This window comes from Poecilia latipinna, unplaced genomic scaffold (genome assembly GCF_001443285.1).
Source record: "Poecilia latipinna isolate Pla-1442-1.1 unplaced genomic scaffold, P_latipinna-1.0 Scaffold4447, whole genome shotgun sequence".
NCBI classification, from domain to species: Eukaryota; Metazoa; Chordata; class Actinopteri; order Cyprinodontiformes; family Poeciliidae; genus Poecilia; species Poecilia latipinna.
This window is the reverse complement of record NW_015117063.1, coordinates 1,828-16,880: the sequence shown is the minus strand read 5'-3', so window position 1 is coordinate 16,880 and position 15,053 is coordinate 1,828. Positions and strand designations below refer to the sequence as shown.

The 15,053-nt window shown below is 37.3% G+C and overlaps 1 protein-coding gene across 1 annotated transcript; it reads left to right on the top strand.

Moving 5' to 3' along the window:
* The first annotated feature begins 285 nt into the window (after window positions 1–285).
* Window positions 286–11,536, top strand: LOC106942651 (myelin protein zero-like protein 3). Its single transcript, XM_015025978.1, has 6 exons — window positions 286–553; window positions 2,535–2,701; window positions 7,895–8,108; window positions 8,679–8,835; window positions 10,634–10,703; window positions 10,893–11,536. The coding sequence occupies exons 1-6, from the start codon at window positions 301–303 to the stop codon at window positions 10,971–10,973; spliced, it is 942 nt and encodes a 313-aa protein (XP_014881464.1). The 5' UTR covers window positions 286–300; the 3' UTR covers window positions 10,974–11,536.
* Window positions 11,537–15,053: the final 3,517 nt, after the last annotated feature.

Sequence of the window (15,053 nt, the reverse complement as noted above, 5' to 3'; positions counted from 1 at the left end):
CAAAAAAACAAAATGAGTACATATGTGAAATAAAGACATATTCAGACAAGCTTCTGCCTTTTCCAGTAGCGCACATTGTTATTGAAATCCAAATTATATGTACTAGTTATTTATTTTGTGCTATGTCTTTCAATGAACATAGCGAAGCTACCTAATTTAAATTTACTTAACCAAACTAACTCCTGGTTACAGTTTTTAATGTATTTAATAAAAAAAAAATGTTTTGGACTTTGTATCTAATGGTGGAATTTGACTTTTTCCCCCCTCGGCGTAAGTTTTTTGCTGTCTCCTTTACTCAACATGTTTGCCAGTGACGGAGAGCTCCTACTTCCTGATCCACCTGTCCGACAGGTATTCACGCAGTCGGGGGAGAAATTCACTGAAGACGAGACATACTATGGACGGAAATTTATCGAAGTTTTGACGCAACTTAGAGGATTTTTTTCTATCGTCACCGGAATGGATCCACCTTCAACACCAATTATGTGTCGAGTGGAGTTAAGAAGGACAGCTCTAAATTCAGTTTTGTTGCTGTATTTGTTTGGCGTTTTCGGTAAGTAGAGCCTGAGATCCGGTGTCGTGTCGCAGTGAATATTTCAACATTTAGCGTCAGCTGAAGAACAGGCGGTTAAATACTTGGATATTTGCTCTTAAAAGCGGCTTATTAGGTCATTACTTATTTAGGGAAATGCTTTGTCTTGGCGAGTCATACTTATGTCAATAGCGCAGACTACAAGTTTGATTTTTTTTTAAAGGTATTTCGATCATTTTCAGAATATAAGGAAACACCATTAATGAATTTAAGACCCTAAATTTAAAACCTTATGTTGAAAGGTGGAAACATAAAATAACAGTAAATAGAATATTATTTAATTCCATTGACAGGATCGTCAGTATTTGGGTGGGAGAGTATTGCATAATAACAGGCCTTTTGAGTCGTAAATTCAGGAAGAGGATCCCAGGGTCAGGCTTCGGCGCTGGGACTCAGTACTGGATTAGGAAGTGTCTAAAATACACTAAAAACATCCTTCCAACAAGAGCTCTCTTTAAATAACTTACATAGGACATAAACAGTCATTAGCACTGAGTACTTATTCAGACTGTTTAACTTCTGTATGTGGATAAGTACTTGCGTTATGCTGGGTGGTTACAGTAACATTCACGTTGCCAGGGTATCCGCCAACTAGTGTGTCTTTTTGGGTAAATCTGAGGTAGTTTTATTTTTGCCTTAATTATTTCAAGTTTAATTAACCAGTAGCTTTTTCAAAATTTGTCATATTACTAAGTTTATTAGTAACATAAAGTAAAGCATTTGAGATTTTTTAAGAAAAAAATACTGTTTTTCCTCTCATTACATTTGTGGCTTGTATTTGTACTCAGCCTGCCTGAGTTAATACAGAACTTTTTGCAAATACCTCAATGTAATTCACCCCAGGCCCCCATTTTTCATTGCAGACTGAGAATAAATTACACACAGGTGTATTTTACTAGTTTAGATTACTCGTATAACCCCACACGAAAAGGGGGCTCAATGTAAATCCACAGCACACTCTTCACATTTTTCTTTGAAAAAGGAAGCTTATGGGGTATGAATATTTTCCAAGGAAAAATTGGTTCATTTAATGGTAGCTAAAACTACATTAAGTAATGATGACTGGCAGCACCAGGACCTTCCTCCTGGCTCCGATTGGTTGTTATTCTGTTAAATCATGGTGATAGTTTTAATTAATATGTCAAAAAAACATTTATCATATACTTCTGCTCTAAATCAGATAGTTAACACAAATCAACAACTGTTGAGTTTGTACTAATGAATTCAACCCATTGTGATGGTGATATTCTGAGCAAAAATATAACTATTTCAAAAAGTAGTTATTTAAAAATAACTAGATATATTGCATCTAAGTACAGATGTTATTATTCTGCATTATTTTCCTTGCTAGCTTTTTTTGTTATCACATTTAGAAACTTTGTGTCAGTGCAAAGACCACAGAGGACCTGCCAAGACCTCTAATTACCACATTAGCAGCATCCATCATGTCACTGAGATTTAGAGTGTTTCCTCTTTCAAGAGTCCTCTGCTTCATTTCCTTTTTATGAGAAAATACTTCTGTTTGTGTTGTTATCTCTATATTCACTTAATATCCTCAGTGAGCTGATGGGAATAGAGACGCATGTTAAGAAACTCATAACTGTTAAAGGTCTGATGGACAGGCGTTGAACATGTCTGTCAAATGCAAGAAGAGCAGCAGGTGAGAAACGTGCATTAATGTGTCACTCGGTGTTATGTGTTTCAGGAGAGCCTTGCTGTCCCGTCACTTTTGTGACATCCACAAAAGTGACAACATTGCAACATTTCTTGATTGATATCAGTTGTTTTTCATATAAAAGTGGGTGGAAAAACCACTCGCAGTGTGTTTTTTTTTTTTTTTTTTTGTTCTAGTTCTCCACTTCAGTTTCTGTGGAACTCATGAAGACGTGATTCAGCTCCTATCATATTTCCAATTTCTTACTTGGCTTCATCTCTTCTCCAGGCCTTTCCCAAGTTTGCTCCATCAAAGTGACCACTCCATCAGAGCTCCATGCAACTAAAGGGGATACGGTTAGGTTGCCCTGCACTTTTACCTCTACAGCAAGCCCAACAAGTAAAATGCGTGTTAGCTGGTCCTATACCCCACAGACTGGAGGTCCAGCACTGGTGGTGAGTATTTGAGAACCTACATATATAATTCCTTACAAAATTAAAAACCCATGCAATGTTGTGTTCTCAAGCGTAATACTCAACGACAAACTAATGGACCAAGCACAGTTTGAGAGTAGTTTTATTGACACTGCTTTATTGACACTTGGCTCAGTATTAAGTCAGTGCAAGTTTAAAGAGTGAGCATTACATAAATTAAAAATCATGGAACCATCTTGGAACTACCGCAGAAACTACTATCCACGGTCTTCCTGATCTCCATGAAGGGAGGGCGGTGGGAGTCAGTCAGTGCCAAGAAAAATGATAGGCGTACCTGGCTCTGCCTTTTCTGAAACGGCAGCCAGTAACAATATATTGATTTCAAAGCAAAATTTTCCTCTGAATATTTTACTTGTGCTCTGCAAATGAAATACTTAAATAGGCGACTTTTCTGCGAATAATTTGGAGATCCACAGAAAAATCCTACAGTTAAAATTGTGATTATGGTGGCATGTCTTTGTGCCATGAAGTGTTGCAAGTGCATTTCTGCTAAAATAAACATTTGCTTTGCTGCTATTATAAACTTTCAGTATGAATGCTGGCACTATAAACTGTCTATAAACACTATAAAGTTGTCTTTATGTTTCAGACAAGAATTCTCTACTAGTACTTAGATTTATTAAAGCTGTTGGGTTGGCTAACATCTTTTGTTATGTAAGCAACAAAGAACCCCCTATCACTTCTAAATTGATTGCGTAGCAGAATTTTTAGTAGTCATGAGAAATAAAGACACATAGCCGAAAAGCTTTGCACTATTATTAAGCATGGAGCGAATGCCACACCTTGCTGCTAGCTGCTAATGAAGAGGAAGTTGGCACTTCTTCGCTGAGTTCTTCAACACTGACAGTAGACTCATTAAAATATCACTTGAAATTCTTACAACTTTTTTTATTTAGTTTAAAACATACAAAAAAACATTTAAATGCTTTTTTTCATTCTGGGACTGCCATGTTGAGAAGACTGAATATAAAAAAATAGTTAAATTATCTTACCACCAACTACAGATTCTTTACAATCCAGTTTGTGATACTTCAAACTTTTTATTAGTTAAAAAAAAACAAAAAAAATAAAAGAGCTTGAGCGTCCCAAAAATACTATCATAATTTTGTTCTGAACCCAGTGTATTTTCCTGCTAGCTGAATATGTCGTCAGACCCATAAGTTACTAATTTTGACTTTTCCTATTTGCGGTGTGTGAAAAACATGGTGGCGTCTTGGGGACACATAAAGTGGTTCATTTGGTGCTTAAAATAGGGATTGCTTTTCCTAGCTTGGTTTGATATTCTCCATATTTTCAGCCTTGAACAAAAACATATTTTCACCGAATAAATGTCTTTGTGAGTCATACAGACCGAAAGCGTGCAGATCATATTTACATATTGATAAAAAAAATAAAAATATCAGGACCTGCTTAACATACGGGAAAATGACTTGCTTGAATAACAGGTTACTTTATTTGCATTCTAGTGTGATCTAATTCTTGAACCTATCAGTGCACAAGCTGTGACGGTAATAACTGAAGGCATTTCATTCTGATTTCATTCATTTTTGATTTGAACACCATTTGTACCTGCATGTTTGATTTATTAGTCCCATGCTGAGAATTTTATGTTCCTTCCCACCATTTGTGTATGTCCGCAGTTTTCACAGTAAATATCACCCGGCCGGCCAGCCCAACCCGATTCCACTCCTTTTACTGTATTGTGGTCTTGTTTGAAATGAGTTCAGATGTATCCACTCTAAACCATAACTGCATTCAGTCTCATAACCCTGCACACTTTGGGCTAACATTCACTCTGCAGTCCACAAAGAGTGCACCACATAATTTAAGCAGCTCCTTTGTGCTTGGAGACGGCCATCAAGTGTGGTTCTTTGTAATTGCATTTGGACTGTGAGATTCTATAGTGTGGTAGCTGCAACCCTATATGCAGTAATTTCCTATAGGAGCACTCAGCATTAAATGGAAGCTAATGCTTTGTGGTTCTGCTGGTGTGGCGTGCTGCTGGTTGGCTCATTTAAGACAAAGTTGTCTTCTCTAAGTATTTAGGACAGAACAACTGGCAACCATTAAAAAGTTAAAGAAGATAAATCCTCGTGGATTTCTAGTGCTCGTTCTATGGAGCCTTTTTCGCTGTGTTGGATCTGAATCTCGATACGACCCACAGATGGCACAGTCCACAAGTTTTTATTTTTTTTATTTCTAAACCCTCAATTACTTTCCTCCCAATTTCATTAGCGTCTTTGGTTTATTGGCCCGCGGGCCCCTGGCTGTATATCACACTGGGAGAGGCCATGAATAAGCATGTGAAAACCTGTCAGAAAATATCAATTTGCTGCTGAAGCTTTAGTGTCAATCAGCATTGCTGCAGTGCTTCAGTGGCTTGCGTAATTACCTCTGTCTCAGAGACAATAAACTTTGCAGATTGGAGGAGAGAGGCTGAATATTCAATCAAATATTTGCAGAAAATGATAGTAATTGGAGTATTTGGCTGATGAACTCTTCTTTGGGCCAGAAACAGATGCTTATTTTCTAAACCTTTTTAGATGCATCCAGGTCTTCTCCGGTTTAAAATGCTGTGTTGATTCTTAGTCTTCCTCTAGTACGTTGCTTATCGGCCTGTCAAGCTACATTACATAAGGATGATTGGCTTTATCAGTGCGAGTGTACAGTGGGTCTCTTAGAAAGTAGAGCTTGTGTACACATAGTAAAACAGTAAAATTAATCAGTGGCTGTGATTGTTCTGTGTTTGCTTTTGCCATTATGTGGTTTTTATTTCGGAAGCCATGTGTAACTAACCTTGTTGATGCTTCTGACAATCTTTTGCATGCTTCTGGATGTAAATAAATGAAATGTTGCTGTGTGAGCTTTATGCCATAAATATTAATGCAGGAAAGTTCAAAATAGTGCATTAGAATATGTTATTAACAAAATAACCCTGCATGCGTTATGCCAATTCCTTTTGGAAGGATTCAGGCATTTTTATTGAGTGTTTCAATTGGATCAGTGTTTAAGAAATGGTAACAAATCCCAAAATACACCAGGTTTCTCAGTTTTACTTTACTAATTAGCATAGTGGAGTTCAGAAACGACAAGCTACAGTAGTAGTGTGATTTATCTGCTTACATACTTGTCAGTTCTCTCCAGTTTTGGTATCCATTTTCTTATAATGATCTAAAATGCTCCGGAATGCCATTTTCTTGGTAATCTGATGAGAAGGAAAGCTTTCTCTTTGCTTCCTGTTTATTTCACATAGCTGTGACTAAGACTCGCATCCCAATTTCACACTAACCATTAAATCAGTGTTCTTTATCATCAACAAGCTGAATGAAAGAATGTAGTTACTAACAAATGAAGAGATGAAAATTCAGAGCTTCAAATGTACTTGCAATATACATATGGGGAGAATTAAGCACACAACAATTAAACAAATTTTTAATCTTATTTGGAGCATCTCTGTGTTTGTACAGTATTTAAATGAATAATAAGCATAGTTCCCTTGAACACACACCTGGATACACACAAAATAAAGAAAAATGTGTAAGGTGAAATGGGGGGAAAAAACCTCAGAAAGTTTTTTTTTTTAAGTCTGTTGACATTAGTGACCTTTTCGGTTGTAGCTTGATGGGAGGAGGGCAGAGGCAGCGGGACGATGCAGTAAATAGCCAGTGACCAGTGTGTTGAGAACAATAGGCTGCAGTGCACCTGTTGTGAAAATGAACTCTGCAGCACCCTCAACCACAAAGCTATACCAGTCCTCATTAGGGAACAAATGCATAATTTTCTATTCTAAATCTTTTCCTTTTTTGCTATTTTCTTTAATTTTAACTCAGGTTTTGTGATAAAAATGAGATCTGGATCTTTGTTTTTTAATTACGTTGACAGTCGTATGTTTTTATTAGACATTAGCTTTAAAAGTACAGACTCTCGGGAATCATTATAGATCTAATCATGATCGTCTCAGGAGTTTTTAGCCTTAGTTCTGTTATATAAACTAAAGAGTCATAAAAACAGTCTGCTGTCCAGCTGCCAAATGAAATATTGCATCATGGTGTACAATGCTATGCTGTAACCTTTACTTTAGACAGATGCAATTTTATCACCCTTACTGAACTCACCTAGCTGCCACTGCATAAATTTGCATCAGGCAGCATTTTACCATAATGGAAGAAAATTAGTCTGGTTACATTTTAAAATGTGGCTTTATGAGTTCATGAATTTAAAGCTTTGACGAACTGATCTTTACAGTTGTTAGCAGACCAGACTGTGAATAATTCAGAAGATTTCATGGGGATTTACTGGTTTATACCAACGTTTAAAACCCCTTAATTAACTGGAATAACCTTCCATTTTTCTGTGTTGGGTAAAATAGGTACTCTGTCTTTACTTTTTCTCCATGGCATTGTTGCCTGTCGGCAAAGTTTGGTAGCGCGATTTTCATCCTGAACTTGGATATGATCTGTCAGTTTTAAGCTTCAGCTTTCGAGTGTAGTATCAAGGAATCTTGATTTTTCTGGCCCTCATTTCAATATTAAAACATTTGTAGTCCTTATTCATTAAATTTGGAAAAATCTCTCTTCGTAGCAACATATATCACTTCTATTTTGTTGTTTAAATCCAGTTATATTAATAGTTAATTTTTTTGTGTAACTTTATTAGTCATTTGTCGTAATGTGCTCTAAAACATGTTTTTCTTTCCCTCCCTGCTCCCACGCACACATACAACAAACCCGTACTCCAGATGCAGTGTTTGAAAAGGTCTTGGTCGGCGTAACAGAGTAGTGACTCAGTGATGAGGTTTGTTGTTGTAAACAAACTGATGTGGGTAAATGTCAACTTGAGAGTTAAATTTTGCTTTCCAGACGTGCAGATATTTTTCACAACCATGAATGTCCCTTCCCTATAGTTTTTTTGTTTGTTTGTTTTTTTATGAACAACCTTGCTAAAATAGGACAAATACAGTGTCCCAAGTTGAATTCTGCAGCAATTGGTCTTATTTGCTCTGAATAAGCAGACTCAATATTTTCAGGTGTCATATTTGACGGTGAATTAAAATCTTCAAAGTGCACAGTTTTTGCTCAAGCTACACTTTATTTCACCACCTGGTCTTTATGAAACAATTTTATTTTTTTTTTTGCCTTTTCTTTTCCATTGCAGTTTTTCCACTTCTCGTCCAAAGCTGAACTTCCAAAGACTGGTCAGTTTGCTGGTCGCATCAAATGGCAGGGAACCCCTGCACGTGGGGACGTCTCCATCTACCTGATCAATGCCACTCTGAATGATAATGGGACATACATATGTGATGTCACAAACCCCCCAGATGTCTTCGGCTCCCCAAAGTCAGACACTGTTCTGACAGTTACTCCAAAGCGTAAGTTGTAACACAAAATCAGATGGGAAATCATGATGGTGGGCAGCCCTTTGAATTCAACTGCCTGCCAAATATTTCTTGATTCGGCAGATTAAGTGCAAATATTTAGGCCTCATTTTCATTGGGCTGCCATATAATGTAAGCAATCTAGCTCAAAATTTTCTGGCTTTTGAGGTAAAGGTTGAGGATGTCTATTTGGAGACATCCTCAACCTGCCATGTGTGTTTCAGCACCTGCAGTAGCAGCACTGCTAAAGCTCCCCGAGAAAACTTTACACATTTTAGTTGTTTATGTCTGAGAGCAGTTTCCAGGCAACCAGGACGTTTGTTGTCCCTGTCAAAGAGGACCAGAAACTTCCTGTGAATGAAGTTATGATTGGTGCATACAGTCATAACTGTTTATGCTAAAACGTTGAAGTTAAATTGTTTTAAATATGTTTCTGAAATGTTTGTTTTTCTGAGGAGAGAGTTGTAATGATTTTGTATTCTTGGTGTAATTTCCTGTGAGTAGCTGATGATGATCACCTTGGTAATTTGTCCCTAACAACCCCAATATTCTTGCTGCCCTCAGCTACAACCTTCCGCTTCTCAGATGTTGCCGTGCTCATGGCCTTTGTCCTCCTCCCCTCCGGCCTCATTACCTTCTTCCTGGTTGGTCGGATGTTGTGTCCCAAGAAACGGCACAACCAATCAAAGGCCTACAGATCACCGATAGAGGTCACAGAGGGGTGAGTAAATGTATTCTACCAATCACTGATGTTGCTCTCTTGGGGACAATGACAGTCAAGTCAGCCTTCAGCAATGATAGATTCTACATCTGGATTGCTAATGCGGCGAAGGTTAAGCAAGAACTGAGGTCTAAGTTAAAGGTTTGGCTTAAGAAAGGTCAGGCGTCTTGGAGGAACGTGCTTTGAATCAACACCGTCTTCCCATGATTGATCTCTAATGTGGCTTCAGATGGCAGGCAGTGACTTCATCATCTGAGCAGAGCTGCTGCTTTCTCTTCTTTTTAACTCTTTTGGGATTCTGGATAAACTGGTTACCTTAGCATAACAATAAAAGTCAGATAGATGGATTGATAGATACTTTATTATGTTTTAGGTGCATTTAGCACTTGGAAAAAAAAAAAAAAATCAAATAATATATTTATTGCTCTATTGGGCCGGTATGGCCTTGATGAAAAATATCTCAATATTAGAAAAATATCACAATATGTACGAGATTTAAGAAAACGTAGACCACATTGTGATTGCTTTACTGAGAAGTAGTGTCAATCCCTAGGTTAAAATAAAATGAAATTGATATAAGTTATATAGCAATAATATATAAATTGATATACGCCCATGTGTTATGGCATTGAGATATAGCATAGTTATACTTGATGAATGTATTTAAAATGTAAATGTTTGGGTGCATTAAGTCAAGATTATGCCAAAGTATATTTTCTCCAACGTTTTTTTATTTCAATATTTTGCATTCAATTTTATTCCTGGTAATTATTATAGGTTCATTAATCAAGGACAATTTCCAATTGAAAAATTATTGGACTATTCCAACTAGTTCATCTTTAGATTATGGGGCTTTGAGCTCAAACTGCAAATTTTAGTTACTATAAATTGACATCACAATGTTAAGCACAACAAATAAAGCAATTACTAAACATGCCTTAAAGAATTATAGCATAGTGTAGCTTTATGACAAAATCAACTCTTGTCCTTATATGTACGTTTTTGAACCCCGCTACTGAACACAGCTTTCTTTCAGCTTTAGGCTTTTCTTTTCTGCTTAACATCCATTTAGTCAGACCACAGGGCAGCAGCCATCCATCATTTATTTGCCAATTTAATAACCTTTTAATAATAGATCACTCTTTTTTTTCCTAATAGAATTTCATATTTCACTTGTCTTCACTTGAGAATTGATACTCAAAATGGAAGACTCAACCACAGTTCATGAGACTTTGGACTGCACCGTGGCTTTAGGAGCAAGAATGTGGAAACCTTCATCAGGGTTTGTCAGACATGCATGTTCATGCTGTGAACAGCAAAGACAGTGAAGCATATGCACCACTTCCGACTCCAGACCAGCCAGAAAGCACCGAGCAGCAGGGTTTTCAAACACAAAGGTCTGCAGGGACTGACTCACATTTGGAGGCAGTCTCTCCAAGAATTACAGCTTCTGGCACTGATGCATCGCTTTTTTTTTTGTGTGGTGATAACTCAGGCAAATAGTCATTTTATAGATCTTCATATAGTCGTTTTGTTTGAACTTGTCTCTAAGAGTTTTTTCTTTCTAATTCTAGTCTTTTTTTTTTTTCCCTGTTAAGCTGTATGGTTGCTTGCCCTGATATTAAAGTAATAGGAGTGATAGACACAGTGACACACTTCGACGCTGGGTAAAAAAATCAGCTTTGGATATGTTTTATACACACAAAACAGGTTAAAATGTGTGATACATTGCATGTTTTGACATCCGTTTGTGTGATTACTTTCATTAACGACCCTCTGCGTGTTCTCCTCCCATCAGAGAGGAAACTGGTGTCTACCCACAGGCAGCCTACATAAAGAGCACCACTTGCTGTGACATGTGTCTAATGGTACGTCTAACAGTGTTGCACTTGAAAACGATAACTCTCAGCTCATAAATAACTTGAATGGCTATGTCCACTTCATCAAATAAATATTGCATAACCTCATTGCATCACAGCGGAACTTTAAGGTGTGTGACATACTGATAATTTTCCTGCACAAAGTTCTCAATCTCTCCCTGCTCTGGTCTCTTTAAGGACTCTGACGAAGAGGAGGAATACTACAGTATGCAGAAGATGCATCCCAGAGAAGAGGAGTATGTTGAATCTCAGTGCTAACATCCACAGTGATAGTTGTTTAAAACTTCAGCCACTGGACAGAAAAAAAAAAATAAAAAAAACTGGCCTTCTTGATTAGTATTCGGTCATAAAGTTTTTTTTTTTTTTTCATTTTTATTTTCAGAGAGTTTCAGAAATTGCTCCACCGCACTATTTACCACAATTATTTGACTTACTTTTTACTGCTGAGCTGAACAGCTAAGATCTGACAGAATACAAAGGTCCTTTATACCTTCGTGAGTTATGGTGTAGATACTATATTTTGTCTTCAGTAAAGCTACTAAACCAAGCACCTTTAAATCAGGTGGAACCTGACAAAACAAGCCAACCAGGCACTGTATATGTACAATAAAATATATATATGTATATTTTTATCTTTCTGATTTACCTAGTGTCATTTTGTTATTGTGAAGCATGTGGATGCGTTCATTTTATTTTATTTTATTTTTTCTAATTTATTACCCGAGAGAGCGGCTGTATTCATTCTGTCTGAGTGGCAGTGGAACGTTTTTGGTATTTGCTTGAGATTAGGACAGAATAAACATTTTGATTTAAAACTTCTACTCATCTCACTTTGTGTTTGTGACTATTTAACATGTTTTCTGTCTTTCACTGTTTCATTTTAGCACCAACCTTGTGTCAGTGTACTTGTTATTGTGTGTTCTTGAGGGCTGTTGTGTGACAGTTTAGCTCTGGATGCATCTTTTTTTCTTTTTTTTTTTTTTTGGTGAGAGAATGAGCATTGATTTTAAAAATAGACTCCCTTCTAAAAGACAACACAACATGCAGTGCTTCATCAGTAAACATAATTTGTTGAAGTCGAGTCTCCACTTATGTACTTAAGCTGCTTCCTAATGTTGCTGAGTCGTTCTGCAGATCTTGGAGGTCAGGTTTGACTCCTGTGAAGAGACCGAGGGAGAACACAAAAATGAAATCCACAAGAAAACTCAGTCCTTCTGACTTCTTTGCATCTCAGTTAGTTCACTCGTGCCCTCTAGGCTTTAATAATTCACACACAGCTATGGTGAAACAATTATTATTCCTGCTTCATCTGAACTACCATGGCAACAGCTTACTAGTGTTGGTCAGAAAAAAGAAAATCAAGAAAATTGATTGAATGAAGAAGCCCCGGTTTCCTGCATGGACTTGATTTTCCGAGGAGAATGTGTTTCGGAGGTTAAAGGATTTGTACTCCAGACTTGCAAAGCTGTATGATAACACCATCAATGTCAATGTCTTCTTCTAGTGGATACACGCAGTGGATACACACTGGGATAAGACGGAAGAAAAACTCAATTTTCTCAGTTTTCAAAACCTTTGGGTTATCTGTCTTTATTCTGTTATTAATTATGCATAGATGATGCAGTTCTTTACCAGCTGAAGTGCTTCTGATGTGAAATTACTTATCCAATTTCCTTTGTTCAGTTCTTTAGCTTGAGTCACAGAAAGTGTTTGAACAACTCGTATAAGAGACCAACAAAACCCGTGAACATCATTCACAAGACGTTGGACACAGCAGTAATGGCAGACACACAAACCGTCTCCAGCCTCACCACAGGAAATTCAGCTTTAGACATCTATCAGTCCCCGGTTACGGAAGGTGAAACGCCTTCCAAATGTTATTTCTGTAAATTTTTCTATTTTAAATCCTAATGCTGCAATCAAATTTTTATTTACTTCACAAAAAGTTGGATGCGAGCGAGAAGCTCCAGAACACAATATAGTTAGTTAAATTTTAAAACTTGCTGATACAATCCTAATATTTTCTGAGTTGTCTGGACCGAGGCGTCCAAACGGCAGACCAAAAATACAATCACACTCCTTACCCGTCATATCCGTTTTATTTGGAGGAGTTTGTGTTACTTCTACACATTTTTATTGTTACAACCCTCTGCAAATGTTTCTGTACGTCTGTATAGCTGAGTTGGTTTGCATCGCCCAGTTGGAATCATCTATTTAAAGTCCATGTGGGATGTGTCATATACTGACATATAGCAAAGCGCCAACTATAAATAAGCTGATAATGACTACTTTTAGCAACTCCAGAAAGCCGAATATTTCACAGTTCACGGCCATCTGCACTGCTTGAGTTCTGACATTTGCTTTAGCATTCTACAGGAAATTAATCAATTACAATAGTTATGGTCAATTAGGTGAAATTGGCCCTGGCCTTAATATCCTCATATAGCTTGCAGCTGGTATATTACTTGTGAACCTCGTTGCCTTTCACAGACACGGTGACCTTTCATTCTGCAGATGAGGAGCTTCATCACAGCGAGGAAAGTGGTACATTGTTAATGGACAAAGCAACAAACAGAATGCATTCACAAGTGCACAGGGCTGACACACTGGGTAAGCAGTTTTCTTATATGTACAGAGTGAAATTGTACATTTAGTAGATTTGTGTGTTGAGGAAGTTTAAGGATGCATGACTTCTAATGATATATTTTTTTTACCCCGTCTGCCAAGTTTTAGCAATTGTGTGTAGTATAATACCTTAACAAGGGTCAAGATATTCTCACCCGAAGCCTTTAGAAGATCCTCAAAGTATGCAATAACATCAAAACGCTTTTAAATACCTTAAATGTGAACATTACTATTGTAACCATATAAATAGTTAAAATCATTGCAAAGATAAGCTTCATAAGTTTTAAGGGATTATACATCCATTTAAGACTCTTGCAAACCCTCTTTATCTGCCTTCAGCTGGGCACACATTGAATGTTAAATCTCTCTTCCACTGGAACTGGAGATGGCCTGAGGTGAAAACGAAAGGGGGAAAACATTAAGTTTAACATAACAGTACAACCAGTTATACTGTAATTGTGCAAAAATGACTTAGTTCTTTTTTTTAAATTATTTAATAACCAACATACTGAAATAATGCACCTCTGACTCAACAGTTACTTACAATTTTTGGCTACTCTACCAACCTCCGATTACAATTGATCATATTTGTTTTGTGACTGGAGGTACAGTCTGCCAGGTGTGAAGCCTTACCGAAGCAAACACCACGGCAGCGCTGGCCAATCAGTGCGACATTATTGATTTCTGTGGTTGGTTGAGGCTGCAGATTCAACTGCTTAACAAAACAATCAAAGAACTGGATATACATTAGCGTACCAAGTTGTTCAGGAAGCAGGAACAGCTATAATGTCTGCTGAGTTAGTTTCCACTCAACTGCAGCCCAATCTGTTGCAATGGCAGATGGACTGTTTTCAAAGGCCAACCCACACACTCTCGCCCAGTTTCCACAGATACTACAGCCCCGGCCTCGGCCTGATTTCTGACTCCTGGGGATTGAAATGTTTTGATTATTGTTTTTGTTGAGCTTTTTTTTTTTGTTCTTCTTAACAGCCCTCTTCATTTAAAATGGGATCTGATTATTATTTGTTCTCTCTAAGGAAGTGCTCTAAGTGAATCAGCACTTCCAGAATGGGGACTTGATTTTAAGTGATTTGCTTCTTAATGTTGAACAGCTGATGCTGTAAATATTTTACCAACAGTGAAATGCACTAATGATGACTGACATAGATGCAAATCTTTGGTAATTATAGATGAATGCAACATAAAATAATGCATGAGTGTAAAGTGGAATGAAATTATTCTAGTAATTCAAAAGAAAAAAAGATTAACTTTATACTCTTGAAAAACAAATCTTGTCCAACCACTGGACTACAAGTTGGTTAGTGAATTGAGTTTAATCTGTTTAATCTCAGTGCAGAGGCAAGTGTTCTGCAAAGGCCTCAGAACTTGTTTACAGAACATTAGTGAACAAATAACATCATGATGATCAAGAAACACAGCAGACAAGTTCGGGATAACGTCGCTGAGTTGTTGCGGTATCCTTCAAGACAAGACATATTCATGTTCTAGCAGGAACACAGCCATATACAACCACTGCTACAACGCAATGGTTTAGATCAATGTTTCTGAATCCAGTTCTCAGGAACCACTGCACTGCATGTTTTAGGTGTTTCGCTTTTAATAGGATTCTGCAGCAATTGATGGCAGGAAGAGGAGGTTATGCAATCATTTGATTTGGGTGTTCTAGAACAGGGTACACATCTAAAACCTGCA

Excerpts from the sequence above, each read along its gene's own strand:
- LOC106942651 (XM_015025978.1), top strand. The coding sequence starts at position 301 with ATGTTTGCCAGTGACGGAGAGCTCCTACTTCCTGATCCACCTGTCCGA. Across the intron at positions 2,702-7,894 it reads CTGGAGGTCCAGCACTGGTG|TTTTTCCACTTCTCGTCCAA; the intron begins GTGAGTATTTGA and ends TTTCCATTGCAG. Across the intron at positions 10,704-10,892 it reads GCTGTGACATGTGTCTAATG|GACTCTGACGAAGAGGAGGA; the intron begins GTACGTCTAACA and ends GGTCTCTTTAAG.